Source organism: Marmota marmota, unplaced genomic scaffold (genome assembly GCF_001458135.2).
Source record: "Marmota marmota marmota unplaced genomic scaffold, marMar, whole genome shotgun sequence".
Classification (NCBI taxonomy): Eukaryota; Metazoa; Chordata; class Mammalia; order Rodentia; family Sciuridae; genus Marmota; species Marmota marmota.
Window position 1 is genome coordinate 25,451,505 of NW_026000016.1, and position 18,940 is coordinate 25,470,444.

The 18,940-nt window shown below is 34.5% G+C and overlaps 1 protein-coding gene across 5 annotated transcripts in view; it reads left to right on the forward strand.

The window, feature by feature from the left end:
* The first annotated feature begins 22 nt into the window (after positions 1-22).
* Aida (axin interactor, dorsalization associated) overlaps positions 23-18,940 on the forward strand; it is a 46,563-nt gene continuing 27,645 nt past the window's right edge. For 2 of the 5 annotated variants that reach the window (XM_015483615.2, XM_015483616.2), the window contains exons 1-4: positions 23-348; positions 7,823-7,892; positions 15,334-15,387; positions 15,744-15,798. In XM_015483615.2, coding sequence (XP_015339101.1) covers positions 239-348; positions 7,823-7,892; positions 15,334-15,387; positions 15,744-15,798 — 289 coding nt within the window. In that variant the 5' untranslated portion in view covers positions 23-238. The remainder of the gene's footprint in view (positions 349-7,822; positions 7,893-15,333; positions 15,388-15,743; positions 15,799-18,940) is intronic. The other 3 variants (XM_048809334.1, XM_015483614.2, XM_048809333.1) reach the window with 3 other exon arrangements.

The window sequence follows — 18,940 nt, forward strand, 5'->3', positions numbered from 1 at the left end:
GCCTCAACCTAACAGGGGCGGGGCCTCGGGGGCGGGGCCTTGGCGGGGCGGCCGCTTCGGAGCCGCAAAGTTTGGCTGTGGCGGCAAATGGGCTTGGGCGGCTCCTCGGCGGGTGGCGGTGGTGGCCTTAGCGGTTCCTCCTGGCTCTGTTAATGTCGGGGCCAGGCCCGGGGAGGATGGCGCCCTAGAGCCCGGCCTTGCTGGGTAGGGGCGGGAGGGGACGGGGTGGGGACCGGCCATGTCGGAGGTGACCCGGAGTCTGCTGCAGCGCTGGGGCGCCAGTTTTAGGAGAGGCGCCGACTTCGACTCTTGGGGCCAGCTGGTGGAGGCGATAGACGAGTATCAGATGTGAGTGACTAACCGCGGGAGCGGGCCAGACCGGCTGCAGTGGGCCGCCTCCCCCTTGTTTCTGTTGGTGTCTCTCATCACAGTGTCTGCAGTCAAGGCTTCCCAGGGCGGGGCCCCCTGCACGGGGAACTGAGATCCCACTGGCCCGCGAGGCTGCTCTGGAGGAGAAGGGTCCGCTCCCTGGGGTGTCTCGCCCTTCTTTCCCCTCCACCTCCACGAGACCAGTTCCATTCAACAGGTAGTAGTCCTTAGCTGGGGCGCCGGCTCTCACAGGCTACCTACTTAGCTCCTTTGAGTGTCTCCCGGGGCCCCCAGCTCGGCGGTCAATTTCCTTTCCTCCGCCTCTCCCAGGTTGCCACCCCCCAATCTCTCTTTGAATCTCGAAGGAATACTTGTGCGTTCTCCGCCCACGTTCCAGGCATGAGTGGCCTTGCTCTCTGTGTGTGTCTTCCTCCCTCCCATGTGTAGGAGAGGAGGGAACTGGTTTTGATAGAGAGGAGTTGGATACCCCCAGGAAGCAGCGAGGGCCAGGGATGCCTCTCCTTCTGCCAAAAGAAGGGTCTGCTCTTGCGCTCCTTCTCCCCCCCACTTTCTGGTGAGCCGTGTTTTCACAATTCCACCTCGATTTCGTTTCGGTTTCTGGGACTGTTATTTGCTGGACTGTGAGTCCCACCCACCCCCTCGCTCGGTTTCTTTGGGTGGAGTCCGCGCAGGATGTGAACAGAAGAGAGCAAAATGTGAATTAATAGACCACGCACAGGAGCTGCCGCTCCCTCCTAGGATCCCTCCTCCTTTTCCTGTGTATAATGTATAGCCTCAGGGTACATGTGGGTACCAGTTTCCTTTATCAACCTAAGACTGATTTTTTTTTTTTTTTTTGCCCTTTCTGCTTTGGCCCAAAAACTTTAAAGATGGTTTTAAAATGAAAAGACAAGATTTATGTATGTATAAAAACCTTGTTTAATTTCTTGAACATATTACTGAACTTAAGAACTGCCTACTAAAATGCTATTGTTTCCAAACTTGCCATTACTTGCTTATTGGTTTAAAACAAATTATTGTTTGAGGTTTCATGGAATATGAAATCATGCACGAGTAAAATTCACCACCACCCCCCGCCCCACACACACCTTCTGGAGAGAATACAAAATCGGTACTTGGAAAATCCAAAACTTCTGTTCTCCTGAACAATAGTTGTTTTTATCTGACCACCAACATAATTTAGATGTGTATATGTTTTCTACCCCATCTTTCTGACTTTGAATTGCCTGTAGTTTCAAAAAGTACCTGAAAACAACTGTGCTCTGGGATATCTGGTTGTGCCTAACAACTTTTGGCACTTATTTTTCACTTCCACTTGATTTCATTTGCTTTTACAACTGTCCAGTGAATATAATTATTTTCATTTTACAAAATAAGGAAACTGAAATTCAAGTTAACAGATTACTCACAATCGCAAAATGATATCACTGAAGTCTGGAATTTTTTTTTCACTCCAAATCTGGTGTTCTCTAATATATAAATGCTTAAGGTGCTTGTTTGATAAAGCATTGATAGAGTTATTCTGTAAGTGAATTGGACAAATTTCAGGATTTCTTTCATTGGTGAACACACCCTTCCATATGCTAACCAGTTAGCATCTATGTATACTTATCCTATATGATAGTGAAAATTGCATAGCCTGAAATGTAAAGCTGCCTCTTACTTGTGATACTGTGGGATTTAGCAGCTGTGGGCACTGAGCAGCAGACCTCCCAATGGAAAGTGAAGAATACCATGTCTAATTGAAATTACAAAGGAAAATCGAATATGCAAGCTGTTTAGTCGGAATTTCTAGAAACTTCTGAATGAAGGTAATAGGCACATACAAAGCTATTGTTGGATCTCAGCCCTATCCTTTGAACTCCAGGATTCGCAGTAGTCTTCCAATTATAAAAACTGTAGTGTAAATTTCAATAGAAATATGTCATGATTGACTTCAGTTTTGTAGACATACAGGCCACGTGTAAAAATGAGTTTGTTTAAATTTTCGAATATATTCAGAAATAAAGGCAAATTATATTTTGCATTTGAAAGAACTATTTGGAAAGAAAGGCTACAGCAAAAGAGACCAATGAGGACCACAATGATGATGTGAATGATCATTGACAGGATTTAGTCACTGGATATCTAGAGTGAAGGAGGGAAAGTCTAGGATAAATGTGACTCCTAATTAAGTAGGCAGTGATGTCTTTATAGTCAACATGATTTAGGGGTGGGAAGAGAATGTTTTTACTGCCATAATGTGAGAATACTATAACTTAAACAATTTCATCATTGAACAATGAGGATTGGGAGGAGAAAGATGAATAAAATTTGGTATCTGACCCCAAAGCGCCGAGTTTACTGGAACATTTTAGACCAATAAGGCACTTCAGTCAGTGAAGAACAAAAGTGAATGTTCCCATACTTTTGCTGTTTCCTGAAGCACACTTCTGCCTTAGGGCTTTTCCTCTTCAGGTCTGTGTTCGAATAATGTTCTTTCAGCAAGGTCCTTTCTGGCCACCCTGTCTAAAAGTGCAAAGCCTCCTGTCCATCCCCACTCCATCCTCTGGCACATCCCCTCTGGCACCTCTCCCCGCTCCTGCTTTTTTTTTTTTTTTCCTTTCTTCTAATTTAGTCTGTTTCTTTCCACTGACCCTTCCCTTTCCCACCATTCCTACCTCCCTCCTGCTTAATTTTTTCCTACAGGACTTATTACAATCTAAACTTCATCTAAAATATTTTTTATGTATTTGTTTTGCTTATTGTTTCCCCAAGGGACTATAAGTTCTTTGAGGGTTGGGGGCAGTATCTGTTCTGTTCTCTTCTGTAAACTTAGTGTTCCAGAGTACTACTAAGACATAATTTTTAATTTATATATTATATAATTATCACATTCTATTGAATGTATGGATTCAGGAGTACATTGTAGCATTAATGAGCTGATGCCAAAATACTATTAGAAGATTTAAAGAAAAAATGTCAAATTAAAATTGTTATTCAGAATACACATGGCCAGTTAAAAACAATATCTCCATTCAGCGGCTACCTCTTTCAGCTACCTGGGCATACATGACTCTTAACTTGTGGTGTAGTGGAATAGAAGCTTGTCCAGAGTAAGAGGTTCCACAGAATCGCTCCTGAGATATTTCTCTAACACACAGATGCTCAATAAATATCTGTTAAATGAGTAGATGAATTTAAAGACTGAGTAATACCTGGTTTTAGTCATCTTTAGAAAGCTTTGTCTCTGCTGCTTACAGTGTGGTCCATGCATTGGGGCCGGTCCACAAACCTGCTGGTCTGCATCAAAATAAAGAAAGAAATAAAGAGTTAACATTTAGGAACTTTAAAGCAACTTGACATCTTGACCATATTTTTGTGTTTTACAAAAATATTAGCTTGGGACAAATTGAGAGGAAAAACTATCCTTTTGCTGCAGGTTGAAAAGCTCTAATTTTTGTGTCTGGAATCATGTGGGATTTCCATCAGTCACTTGTTTATGTATTTAACATATATTTAAAACTCCCCCTTGAGAATAATACTCTTTTACTTGTGAGAGGAGTCTCTAGAGAAGAATGTTTGATAGGTTTCTCACCTTTACTAGTAGAATGTCGACTCTTACATTTGCTCATCTAAAATCCAGAACATGTAGATTTTCTCACAGTAGACAAAATCAGGTCTCACTTTGTCTTAAAATGATACAATCTTTTGTGGATTTAGATTTTGAAGGTGTGGGGGGGGGGGTTTGCTGAGGCTTTAAAAAGTTTTTTCTTTAAACAACTCAGGTATGCTTTATATACCATGAAGTTCATCAGTTTTACATGTATAATTTATTGATTTCTAAAAGTAAAAGTCATGCAGTCATCACCACAATCAAATTTGAGAACATTTTCATCACATTCAAAAGATTCCTTGTGCCCATTTGCAACCACTCCCTCTGATCTATATTTTCTATCTATAGATTTGTTTTTTTCTGGACATTTCATATGATTTGAAGCATCTAATACGTGATCTTATGCATATAGTTTCTTTCAGTTAGCATATTTCCATGTCATAGCATGTATTATGATTTTATTCCCTTTTATTGGTGAATTTACAGGATTACATTGTATGGCTGTATCATGTTTTATGTGCCTATTCACTCCTTAGTTGGTTGACATTTGAATTTTGGTTATTATCAATAAAACTGCACTGAACATTCATGTGCAATATTTTATGTGGACATATTCTTCATTTCTCTTGAATAGATACCTATAAGTAGAATTGCTGAGTCATATGTTAAGTATGTAACTTTTTATAGTAGCTGTCAAATTTTCCAAATTGGGTGTACCATTTTATATCTCTACCAGCAGTATGAAGGGGTTTTCTTTTTCTCTGTATAGCAGCATTTATTATTGTCTTTTTGATTGTAGCCATTATCAGTATACTTAACTATAGGTTTAATTTATATTTTTCTAATGACTAATAATGTTGAATGTCTTTTCATATGCTTATTTTTCCCTCTGTAAATCTTGATTGTGAAATGTCTGTTCAAATCTTTTACTTATTTTTAAATTGAATTATCTCTTACCTATTGAGTTGTAGGTGTTCTTTATGTACTACAGATAAAAGTTCTTTATTTTTATAGTATTTCCTCCCAATCTGTTGCCTAATTTTTGAAAACAGGATTGTTTTAATTTAGTCTCCTTTATTCTGATTATTAGTATTTATTTTAAAATATTTATTCTTAAGTTTTAGATGAACACAATATCTTTATTTTACATTTATGTGGTGCTGAGGATTGAACCCAGTGCCTTGTGCATGCTAGGTGAGCACTCTACCACTGAGCCACAACCCCAGCCCTGATTTTTAGTATTTAAACAGGAGTAATATGGTATTATGTAAAAATGTGGATGTGATGTGTAACCGATGTGATTCTGCAACTTATATTTGAGGTAAAAAATGGGAGTTCATAACCCACTTGAATCAAATGTATGGAAGATGATATGTCATGAGCTTTGTAATGTTTTGAACAACCAATAAAAAAAAAAAGAAAGAAAAAAAAAAAAACAGGAGTTGAAAGCTATACTTTTTTTTCCTGACAAGAATCCTGCTTAGGGGCTGGGGCTGGAGCTTGGGCTTATTGGTAGAGTGCTTGCCTAGCACGTGCAAGGCACTGGGTTCCATCCTCAGCACCACATAAAATAAATACATAAAATAAAAGGTATTGGTTCCAACTACAACTAAAAAAATAACAAAACAAAACTATTTAAAGAAAAAGAAAGAATCCTGCTTAGGTTGATAGCCACTCTTAGCAAATTATATGTAGAAATATTCAAATAAAGAAACTATTACACTATAACTTCCCTGAACTCAGGGATGTATAGTTGACATTGCTAAGGGTGTATAGACCATGAATTTCTGTAAGAGTCCACATAGGTCAGCAAGAGTTAAAAAAAAGAAAGCAAATCCAGAAAAAGGACAATGGGCCATATTTATTTGTACCTTCTCCTGCATAAGAATTCATAAAAATGTGAGGCTATGAGTCAATGAATGACATTTTAGGAAAATATATTGTGTGGTTTCCTACTTTGGAAGCAAGTAAGTAAATGGATGAAAATTTGACTAAGTAACATGGTGGAGCTATCTTAGCAAATGTTAAGATTTCTTGTAAGAATTTCTTGCTTAATTATAAAGAATGCAGACTTTTCATAAAGAGGATAGAGGCCATTGAGAATACTACTTGATCTTTAAGGATATGATTGCATAGAATAGAACTCCTATCTAGTACTTGTTTTTTGGAACTGTGATGAACTCTCTTCTTTAATTGCCTTTTCTAGCTAGCACTTGCTGCCATTCCTACTCCCATACCTCAACCAGAATAGCAATCTTATTTTCAAAATCTTTTGCTAGCTTTTTTTTTGCATTTTTTAGCATATACCATAAAACTCACTATTTTAACGTGTACAGTGAAGTGGTCTTTAATGTATTCACAATGTGTTATAACCATCACTATTGTAATTCCTAAAAATTTCTCCCACTCCCAGAAGAAACTTCATACCTGGTGTCAGTCATTCTAAATTTCTCCATATCCTGGCAACCACTCATCTGCTTTCTTTCTCTATGAATTTACCTTTCCTGGACATTTCATGTAAATGGAATCATATAACATGACCATTTACATCTGACTTCTTTTATATAGCATAATCTTTTTGAAGTTCATTCATACTGTAGCTAGCATATTATCTGAGTTTCATTCCTCTTTATGACTGAATAATATTCTACTGAATATATGTATCATGTTTTGTTCATCCATTAATTGATGGACATTTTGGTTGTATGACTTTTTGATTATTACAAATAATGCTGCTGTAAACATTTGTGTACATGTGCTTTGTGTGAACATTTATTTTTAGTTCTTTTGGATATATCCATCTAGGAGTTTGATGGAGCATACAGTTCCTCTGTATTTAACTATATTAAACTTTTCCACAACGGCTGGCACCAATTTACATTCCCATCAGCAATGCATCAGGGTTCCAGTTTTTTCCGTATTCTCCCTACGCCTATTATTTTCTTCATCTCTTTTTTTTTTAAATTATATCCATCTGCATGGGTGCTAAGTAATTATTTTATGATCCTGATATGCATTTCCCTGATGTCTAATGATACTAAATATCTTTTCATGTGTTTATTGGCCATTTTTATATCTTGTTTAGAAACATGTCTAATCAAATACTGTGTCTAAAATTGGTCTTTTTTTTTTTTTCTCTTTCTTCATAAGAGTAAGTCTTTGCCTTTTGCTGTCTCAGAAAATAGCTTTGTATCTTCACCATTGAGCTTGGACTAGCATCATAAATTCATCCTGGAAAACTCACTCAAGGCCTCCTGCCATTTTTAGATATGATGATAACTGGGCAAGCAGTATTTTCCGTTTTTGATTGGTGGACGGCTTTTCTTTATTTTCCATTAAAAAATGTTTCAAAAGCATATTTTGATGGAGTTATTGTCATGGCTGTAATTTGGATTTGGGCAAATCTTATTGGGAAATTAATTATGATAGAATGATAACATATCTATGGTTGATACTATTATTGGTGCTCACTGGAAGTGTTAAAGTAGAATCTGGACAACTATTTATTGGTTGTTTACAGAAGAAATTAGTGCATAGTAAAGAAAGTTGAATTATGTGCTTTTTGAGATTCTTTGCAGCTCTAAGATTCTGAAATTTGTCCCAGTGAAATGGTATGAAAAGTATCTTATTTCATCATTATTTTGTACAAACTTTTTTTTTGTAAAAAGTTTGATTCTCAGGGTAATGTAGATTTGCCTTGAAAATGTGGAATTACTTCAAAAACAGAACAAAGTATTATGCACTTTATTGTTTTTAAGAGATTTAATTTGTTTTACTTTGTTGCAGTTGAGATAGTTTGCTTTCAGTTTAAAAAAAAAAAATGTTTTCTTCTTACAGATTAGCAAGACATCTACAAAAAGAGGCCCAAGCTCAACACAACAATTCTGAATTCACAGAAGAGCAAAAGGTACCATCAAATAATATCTAGATATATTCAATTCCAAATGAAATTGGTCTTGAGTCCATTAAGCAGAAAAATAAACGAAAAACTGTTATATTTAAGTAAAAAAAAATCAGATTGATTATGCTTTGCCTAACATTAAGTGAACATTTATACAGATATATAACTTATCACTTAATAAATTTCTTTACTTAACTATTTAGGCCTTATTTACCTCTAATGGAAGTCATCCACACTTTAGTTCAAAAGCATTGGTAACCCAAAGACTGGAGTTTGTTCCGAGTCACTTGGAAAAACAGAAGGATTTGGAATAAGTGCATTCCACCTCAATGCTTAACTCTGAATTTTCATAACTCTTTATGTATCACCTCACAAAGCAAAACAGAAAACACACACAAAACCCCCCAAACCAAAAAACAAATGGAAAAAAAATTAGCTCAAGTCAAGAAGTTGGCGTACAGATCTGTCAGCCAAATAAATATATAAGATTGCAAAATGTTTCAGTACTGTTCTTTCTTCCTTGAATTAAAATTTTTGTATGTCAAGTTGATTCCCTGATAGAGATTATGTAAAAGGGGATACTTTAAAGTAACTTTATTCTAAAAGAAGAGAAGAAATGGGAGGAAACAACTCCCATTTTCTCCTGGCTCAGAGTAACTAGTGTTAAGTCAATTTTTAATCTTGTAGATAGTGAAAAATATGTGTTAGTCTTTTCCTCATCTCTTAAGAAAAGGTAGTGTGAAAACCCTAGTGACCTAATTCACTCTTATTAATACTTTTCTTTTTTTGCACAAGGGGAAATGGGAGTAATTTTTTGCATAACTGTTTTAATTAAACCTAAGCAAGTTTTTAGTCCATAGGCCTGTGTTTATTGATTCTTAGTTACAGGAGTTTGGGGAGAAAAAGCCCCCAGAGGGTTAGCCGTATTTCTTGCCCACGTATATTTGTATTTTTAAAATATTTAAAATCTACTTCAAAAAAAATTATGTTACTGCAATTTAAAAGGGTGTTTTTCCTTTTTCCTTAATAAGTGCTAATATCCACAATAGATTTAAGAGACTTAGGATCTTAGTCCTGGAAAATAATTATCACAAAGGAAATAGCTGATATGCTTAAGGAAAGGAACAAAGACTATACACTATATCACTTCTGTAAGATTTGTGAAATCTGTCTAGGAGCTGATTAGGAAGTGATCAGCTGGCATCATTGAATTAAGACTTAAAATATCTAAATCTTGATGAATAGAATCTTAGATATCCAGGTACATAAATTAATAGTTAATGAAGTATGTTATGAATATGAAGACAAAATAAAAAAATGTAACAAAGTTTCAATGATCCCATATTTTAGTCACCTGTTTGCCTTCAGTTAGTTAGATTTCTCCAGCATTTGTTGCTCAGGAGTAGAACCTGTGAGCCACATGGCCTGAGATTAAAGTCTTTTGACTTCCTAAAACATTCTAAAATTACAAAACAAACAGGTTAATATCAAAAAATGAACCTTGTTAAGTGATGAGGAAAAAATTAACTTTTTCTTGATTTTCTTTAGTATTCTGAGACTAGAGTTGGTGTTGATAATGCTATTGATTCTTTAATTTATAGCTGTTCAGCTTGTCTTTGGTTATAAAGACCCCCAGATCTTGTACTCCAAAAGATCCAGGAGACTGCAGGACCTAAAGGAGAGAGCTGAGACCTAGAGTCAGAAGACTTAAGTCTTGCATCCTGGCTTTGGCTCTGGGCCTGATTTTCCTTATATAAGAAATGAGAGATTAGAGAACTCTTAAGTGACTTTAAAAGGTCTTTCCTTCCTAAAACTCCAGTGACCTCTACCTGTGAAGTGGTCTGTACCTCCTCCTTTCCTGGAAGCCTGATTTCTGAGGAACATATTATTTATAATACCTGCCTAGGAGGCATTTCTGGCTGCCAGGTGTAACTACAGACAGAGCTTCTGTCTGCCTGTCTATTCCTTGGTCTTGGAGAAGAACCCCAAGTCATTCTGTTCTACTATATAAGGCAAGTTATATGCATTTAAAGGTTTAAATTTCTGTGAAAATGCAAGTGAAATATTCACAACAGACAGAAACACTCATATTGATGTATAGGCCTTATATGATTGTTCCATAAGAAAAAAATTATCAAAGTCTTCAGTTAATAATGATTAGAAAAGAGAGGTCTTCAAGACATGTTCTGGGAAACACTGGCTCTTAAAAATTAATAGATTGTGTCTGTGTGTGTCTGTGTGTCTGTGTGTCTGTGTGTTGTGCTAAGAATGGAACCCAGGTCCTCATGCTAGGCAAACAAGCACTCTGTATATCAGTAAGCTACATCCCCAGCCCAATAGGCATTACTTGCACACAGTTTGTGACTTCTCTGGACTTTTAATATTCTAATGTGTATGTTGGATATTTTAAAGAGTTTGGTTGTGCAGTATTTTAAAAATTATTTGCTTTTGAAAAGCTCCCCTCCTTTCTTTACAGAATATTTCATTGGATCTAGTGTTCTAAAGAACATAATACAGGAAATTTTGACACATACTGTTAGATCTGCATTAAATACTATGCCTGTACATAAGCTGGAGAGAAAACTGAATTATATTTTTCTCCAAAAAGGAAAATAGAAAATGCTTTTAACCTTATTCTTTGCAAAAATGTTGTTTTATTTTGAATTATATTTCTTATGCTTATACTATTTCATGTATTGATAGCAGTGACAAGTTATATAATTATGCCAACCATTCAGTAGTTAGTGGAACTTTGAAAAATGTTTTTGGTTTTTAAAAACCAATCTTATTACTAAAGTGCTTTCTTTATGAAACTTTTTGCTGTCTAGTTCACAGTGAGCTCTCAAATATATTTGATGAATAAATGTTTTATTGGATCTTAGATTACTGATATTTATTTTATATTAAAATAAATCCTAATTTTTAAGAGAATAACATATTTTTCCAATGTTTATTTTATATCTAAAGAATTCTAAAGCAGAACTACTAATCTGTCTAAACCATATTAATTGGTGATAGAATAAAAACTTCACATTTATTTCCTATTTTTAATATTCTCAAAGATTTCTAGTTAAAACAAGAGTTTATGATTCTTATTTGATCCTCCCTCACGATTAGTTCACTTAGCTTTCATTTCAGTTTTCAATAGTTTTGTCATTATAACAACTGGGTTTAGTGGCCAACAAAAAGCTGCCAAAAGCTTTCATTCCATGGAATTCCCTACTTTGGTGTAGTAGATTTTCTCATGTAAGTTTCTGGACAAAATAGAACATCCTGTCTCATGACACTTAGAAAGTTTTTCCCTGTTTTGAGTCAAACTTGGTGGTAATGAGAATCCCAGCACTATATACTTGTTTTATGTTTTATTGATTCCACCTTTCTACTTCCACTTTCTCTCTACCCCAGTGTTTTCTCTCCCCCAACAGCTAGATGGAAGATGAGTGGCTGCTTAAATATTTAAAAGTTAAGTCTGGATTAAGTAAGACTGTACTGAATTATGTTTATTTTTAAACTGATTTTATTCATTATATAAATTGAATACATTTTAGCAAAATTAATTTAGCTCATTAATTGTCCATTTTTATTCCATGTTTTCCTTTAACTGATCTTTAGAGCTCTCAATTTTCTTAGCAATGATAAACTAAAGTAGCTAATACTCTAAAAATGATACTGTTTTCTGTTTCTTATCATATTAGGTATGAGCAATTAATTTGAATAAAATGCTAGTGATTTAAGTCTTTCTAAAAATCAAACATCACTTCAGTGCTTGGTTTAATGTACATTAATTAAAGTAGTCAATACTTACACTCTGGCATATGTGAACTTGTGCTTCTTTATCACTTTTCTGAACTGTTCATTTTAAGGAAGGTGACACTGTTTCAGTAGCAAGCACTTGATTTTGACATCAATAAATTCTACATGTTTTAAAAGTTATTGCCACAGCTGAAATAATAGTGTTTCACTTCTTTTTTAATACTGAAGCTGGGTGTGGTCCCTTAAAATAGTTATGAATAAGGCCGGTGGTATTTTGCCATAGTTCAGTACATTTCTGTATAAAAAGCTATTGCCTTTGCTTAACTTGAAGAAATGTTTAAGTGAGAATAGTTTGTTAGTGGTCTCTTATTGTTCAGCTATAACATTTTTATCTTAAATGTTTGAAGTGTGAAATAAAATGGATTTTAAAGTCAAGAAGGAAAAAAAGCTAACTACTATTTTGAAGATTAGCTCATTGATACATCTCAATACAAGCAAAATTCTTTTATAAGATCAGTTTTGAAAGAATATAGTAAGTCATAGCTAAATGGAATTGATGGAAGTGTGTGGTTTTATTGAATATCTTGTGTGTTGTATAGAAGGCATTGATGACTGGGACAAATTACTTAACCTGTCCATACTTCAGTTTTCACACCTGTAAAATGATCATAGCTAACTCAGAGTTGTGGGGAGGATTAATTAAATTAATGTTTATAAATCACTTAGGAGAGCCTATCAGTAAGTGCTCATTAGTTATTAATAAGTGGTTAATAATTAATAGTGTTTGTTATTAATAAATTATTTGATTATTATATTTATACTTAATTATTTACTAGTTTTGCTGGAGTTGAGTGGTATATTTGAACAACAATGATTGGGGATATTAGACTTTATGTAGAAAAGATTGCTTACTGCTGGTTTCTATACATAGCTATTTAAGAGGATGAATAAACCTGAGTATTTTGCAAACTATGTATAAACATAATTTTCAAATGTAATCTCTTTTCAGATTAAAATTGCATATTTTCTAAGCTTTTATATTGAAATTTTAAAAAGATTATGGAGATAATTAAATATTATTACTTGTGTGTCTGAGAGGCATATCTTGCTCAATAATAGTTTTTTTTGTGAGTTGCTATCCTAGCTGTTTGTTGAAGATACAGTAATTGAAGAGTGTCCACTAGCCTAAGCACCAGGGGCCAGGACAATACTGTTACTTCCCTTTACTCCTCTTTTACCTTTCAAAGAACATTAACCAAACACAAAATCACCAAATCCCCAATTTACTAAACTTTTTGTAAGTCATACATAAAATACATTCAGAAAAACATGTCAGTTTTTTCCCCAAAATATGTCATTTTGTAAGCATTGTAAATGATGTACACAGTTCTTTGCTTTTATGATCTAGACTTATTCCTAAAGACATTTCAGAAATATCTTTTTTGGAAGGACCTAGAAGTCTCAGTGGCATTGTTCAGCTGCCTGCCCTGATAATTTCTTTTATGAATCTCATGAATCTCCCCTTTTCATTTCCACCTTAGCTATTCATATTCTTATTCTGAATATTGTTTAGACAGTTTGAAATAACTTAAATGATTTTTCCTTCAGTTTTTCCCCTTTCCTTTAAATTATGTATGCATTGCATACCTGTATCACAACAGTCAAGGGGTTTTTTGTTTGTTTTTTAGAAAGAGTCTCACTGTGTTGCCCACACAGGCCTTAAACTCTTAGGCTCCTGTCTTAGCCTTCCCAGTAGGTGGTACACATAACTATGTCCAGCTCACAACAGTGTTCTTAAGGGCATGTCTGTTAAAAAAAAAAAAAAAGAACAATAAAAACACACTTCTGTGTAACTTATTGTTAAAGAAATCCTAGATTCCTCAGCAAGGAGTTTGTGGAAGGTCCATTTCAGAATGACTATGCCCTACTTCACTTTACTTTTCAAACCTACCCCTCTGCTTTCAGTTGGGGATTTTAAGTAATTGAACCATGACAATTTTCAAAACTCTTTGATTTGGAAATCCTCCCTAGTCTTTGGGACTGGATTCCTAATATAGATCTTGTTCTTTTCCTTTAGGACATAAAAGGAACTTATTTTGCTGAAGCTTATAGATTGAGTGTCTCTCTTTTTAATATAGTGATTTTGTATATGTTTTATCACATATAATAGAACATGAGCATATTAAAAGCAAGGACTGTGCCCTATCACATCTGTTTTATAGCTTATTTTAAAAAACAGATTGACTGTAAAATTTGCACCATTCATCACAAATACTGATTTTGTTAATATTGCCTACGTTTTTAAACAAGTCAGAATTGAGCTTAAATCAGAATTAAATTAGACCATTGTGCTATCTTTCAGATATCTTTTAGTAAATTTCAGGCTTTATGAGAAGATGGTTGGAAGGGAAGATGTCAAAAATCCCTTTTCATTGCCCTCCCCCTTTTTAATTTTCTGTTTTCTTTTTTAAAGTTAGTATTTTGGGGCTAGAGTTGTAGCTCAGTGGTAGAGTGCTTGCTTGCCCAGCATGTGTGAGGCACTGGCGTTCAATCCTCAGCACCACATAAAAACAAATTAATAAAATAAAGGTATTATGTCCATCTACAACTAAAAAAAAGCTATTTTTTAAAATAAATAAAGTCAATATTTTAACTTACAGATAACAAAGATAGTACATATAAATGGGGTAACATGTTTTGATACATGTATATATTGTGTTATATTTAAATCCAGTTAACATTTTCTACTCACTTATCATTTCTTATGTTTAAAAACTTTCAAAATTTTTTCTTTTTTCTTTTGAAATGTAGGATGCATTTATTTATCCCCCCACCCACCCCTACTGGCTCCAACCCCTGGTAACTACCATTCTACTTTCAACTTCTATGAAATCAACTTTTTTGTATTCCACATGAATAAGATTTTGTGGGTCTTGTCTCTGTGCCTGGCTTACTTCATTAATATAATGATCTTGTTCCATCATGTTGTTGCAAAGGATAGGATTTCTTTATTTTTATGACTGAATAGTATTCCATTATGTATATATAACACTTTTTTTTTTAATCCATTTATCAGTTGATGGACTCTTAGGTTTCCATTTCTTGGCTAATAGGAATAGTGCTGCTATGAATATGGGAGTGCAGGTGTCTCTGCAGCTTACTGATTTCCTTTCCTTTGGCCATATATCCTGGAGTGGAATTGTTGGATCATATCGTAGTTCAATTTTTAATCTTTTGAGGAACCTCCACCCTGCTTTCCATAATGGCTATCTTTGTTGCCCTTTAAATCATATCTAGACCTATCACCAAACCAAACTTGATTTAGAATTGGTTGTGGCATATTAGTTTAGAAGAGAATATATACTCATCTCTCTCCCACTTCTCAGCCCTTTGTCTTCTGATTCTCTTCTCTAAAATCTGCAAGGTGCTAGAAAAGGAATAATAATTTATTTAAAGAAGTATAGATCTCTTTTGTAAATGTTTTAAATTGTAGATGGACACTATATTTTGTTTTATTTTATTTTTTTATGTAGTACTGAGGATCGAGCCCAGTGCCTCACACATGTGAGGCAAGTGTTCAACCACTGAGCTAAAATCCCAGTCCCTATAGATCTGTTATAAATAAAAATTCTTGATTTTAGTAACTGACAGTTAAAATTATCTTGGGATTTATAGCATTTTTTTTTCCCTACAGAAAACCATAGGCAAAATTGCAACATGCTTGGAATTGCGAAGCGCAGCTTTACAGGTAAATGGATTTTTTTTAATGAATTATTCTAAATTGTTCTGATAAGATATTAGACATTCATGCCCAAAGCAATATTATCTCAGAAGGGTTTTATAACAATTGGAATTGATCAGTTGAACTCACACTTAAATGATTTAGTTCATACTTTGTACACTGTAGAAATAAAAGATATGATTTTAATTTTTTCTGTTTCTATTAGCTTGAATATTCCAAAATTCAGTTTGGAACTTTTCATTTTCTACCTTTAAAGCAAGAAATATATTTATTTTAAATATTTGATTCTTGCCACTTAAAAGACATAGGGTGCAGTGAAATCTTTGTAATGAAAAGATATAATATGCATATTTTAAATTTAGTCCACACAGTCCCAGGAAGAATTTAAACTGGAGGACCTGAAGAAGCTAGAACCAAGTAAGTTTTGTTTTATATTTTTTAGTGATATTCCTTTAGGAAGAGAGTTTTATCTGTTGTGAATATTAAGATTGTTTAGCACAGAAAGTGACTGGATTTATTTCTCTTATTTTTTGGTGCTTTTAAAATTCCTACAATATTTGCATTTTTAATTACCATTTGGATTTAATCTTTATTATAGAATATATATGTTGTACTTCATCTAAATATCCAAATTAACCTTTAATTTGTCTTAATGGCTTTAATAAGATTATAATTATTTTGATAAACATTTTCAGTAGAGTCCAGTAGAGAATATAAGGTTACAGTCATTAATGCCCATTCACATTACATGTTATTGAAAACTACAGTCTGAATGTTGGGAATGCATTACAAAGTGTTTTTTTGTTGTCTCCATTTTTTTCCCTTCTTCAAAACTTTTAAAAAGTAAAAAATTCCTTCAGTTATCTTGTTGGTTAGGATATTCCCAAATAAAGCCTTCTACTGTTTCAAATTATTGCTCTCTTAGAACTGTCTGCAGTATGGGCAAAGGCACAGTGTGAATAACTGAATGAATGTAAGTTAATGTAGCCTTTTTAAAAAATTTTTTTAGTTGTAAACAGATACAATACCTTTATTTTATTTATTTGTTTTTATGTGGTGTTGAGGATCGAATCCAATGCCTCATACATGCAAGGCAAATGCTCTACCAACTGAACTATAACCCAGCTCCTGTACTCTTTTTTTAATTGAGATAAGATTGCACATCTCAGTGCATTTATGTGACTAGGGAATAGTAGATTTTATTTATCCAAGTAAGTAAGATTTTTAAGTAGGGAATCATAAAATCAAAGCATTTTCAAACAGAAAGGAGTCTCAGACTTGTGGTCACATTCTCTATTGAGGAAAGAAATGAAATGATTTGTTTGTCCTGTTTCACTTCAATCCCCAGTAACTGAGCAGGGCCTAAATCTCAGAATATTTGTCAGTCTATCTCAGTTCACACTAGTGCAATCCTTTTAATGTAAACATGCTTTGAGTAAGAGGTAAAAAATTAATTTAAGAACTAAAGAGAGCCTTGCACAGTGGCGCATGCCTGTAATCCCAGCCGCTCGGGAGGCTGAGGCAGAAGGATATCAAATTCAAAGCCAGCCCTAGCAAAGCAAGGCACTAAACAACTTAGTGAGACCCTGTCTCTAAATAAAATACGAAATAGGGCTGGGGATGTGGCTCAGTGGTCAAGTGCCCCTGAGTTCAATCCCAGTACCCCCTGCCAAAAAAGAACTAAATAGAATGTTCCTATAAATTTCACAAACTGCCAATATCTAATTCATTTATAGCAATTCTAACAAAGACATATATTATTGAGATAGCTGAAATGTGATTGTATTGCAGATCCAGGGTAGAAAAAGGATTCTCAGAGTATACTGAAGGGGATCTGATTTTCTGTTGTTTGGGTTGGAAAAGAGAAGTTAACAACAACAGACAACAACAAAGGAATGCATAGCAGATTTGTTGTGATTCTGGTGGCTTTTCCACAGTTTTAGATGATCATATTTCATTTCTTCAGAACACCATCCTTCTGAATATGGCAAGAATTCTGATGAACTCTGTCATTTTAATAGTTTTGGTTACTTTATGTAATCCAGATCATAAAGTTTTTTTTTTCTTTGTGGTTCTGGGGATCAAACCCATGACCTCACACATGCTAGGCAAGCGTTTTACCACTGAGCTACATCTCCAGCCCTAGATCATAAGAGTTGGAGATGTTATAAGAGACACAACTTATATTCAGAAATAGTTCTTATGCCTATATCCAATGTATATAAGGATACTAATCAATGTAATATTTCTCACAAATTTTTGGGTTTTTTTGTACCTAAAACTTTATTTTTCAAAAGCATTAATAAATAGTTTGTATAAGATTGAGATATAATTTATATAAAGCACAATTCACCAATTTAACGTATCATATTCAATTTTTTTAGTAAATTGGAAGAGTTATGCAGACATCACCACAATCAATTTTAGGACATTTTCATCACCACAAGAAGAAACCCTATTCCCATGAGCAGTCATTCACTTCTTGCCATCCCCCTAAAATCCCTTCCAATTCCCAGCCCTAGGAAACCATTAGTTTGATTTCTGTCTATAAATTGTCCTATTGTAGACATTTTATTTAAATGGACTCATATGATATATGATCTTTTATGACTGGCTACATATAAGATTATTTTGAGAAAAACACATTGATGGCTTTAAATAAAAGATTGCAACAGTTGTTTATACGGTGGTTCTACTGAAAATTATGTTTGTGTGTGAGTGTGTGTGTGTGTGTGTGTGTGAGAGAGAGAGAGAGAGAGATGATGCTGGGGACTGAACCAAGGGCTTTGGGCATGTTAGACAAGTGCTTTACCAGTAAACTACGTCACCAGCCCTCAGTTTTTTATGATAAAAATAATTAGGATTTTGGCTTCTTATTCAGTCACTATTTCCTATTAGTTGTTTGTTTCCAAACAAAATTTAAGAATCTTATAGATACACAGAGTGGCTGTAAAGACTGTGGATGTTTATTTCATATATTTATTATCTCTTCTCTTCCTCTGAGCATGCTCAAGTACTTCAATTGCCTCACAAGATCTTTCATTAATTGCCCTTTTTTTTTTAAGAATAGCATCTATATGCTAAGCACTCGAATCCTCTCAGTTACATTTTGCTAAGGACAACACCGACACTAGCTTGTAAATCCCAGGAATGAGTTTTAGGGTCACCTGGACCGGTTCTTTCACTATGCTGTTATTAATACCTGTAGTGGTGCTGTACTACATCATTCCTAAGTACAGCTCTCCAGTTCAAATTCCTAAGAAATTATTGACCCATATATTAGTCGAAGATCAGGTTAAAATCTATTACTTTTTTGCTTTTTAAAAAAGATTTTGAATAGAAATGGAAAGAGTATTTTGGAGATTCACTTTATTATACTTTATATAATGTTTTTCATTTGTACTTTTCCCTTCTTGATAGTTATCTTTTTAGATGATTTTAATTTGCTGTTGCTTCTCAAAGAAACATAAATAAGTATTCTGTATTTCAGTAGGGTAGACTCTGTAATTTGGAATTTATCCAAGCAGGGCACTTGTTGTGAGTTAATTATTGAGTTGGA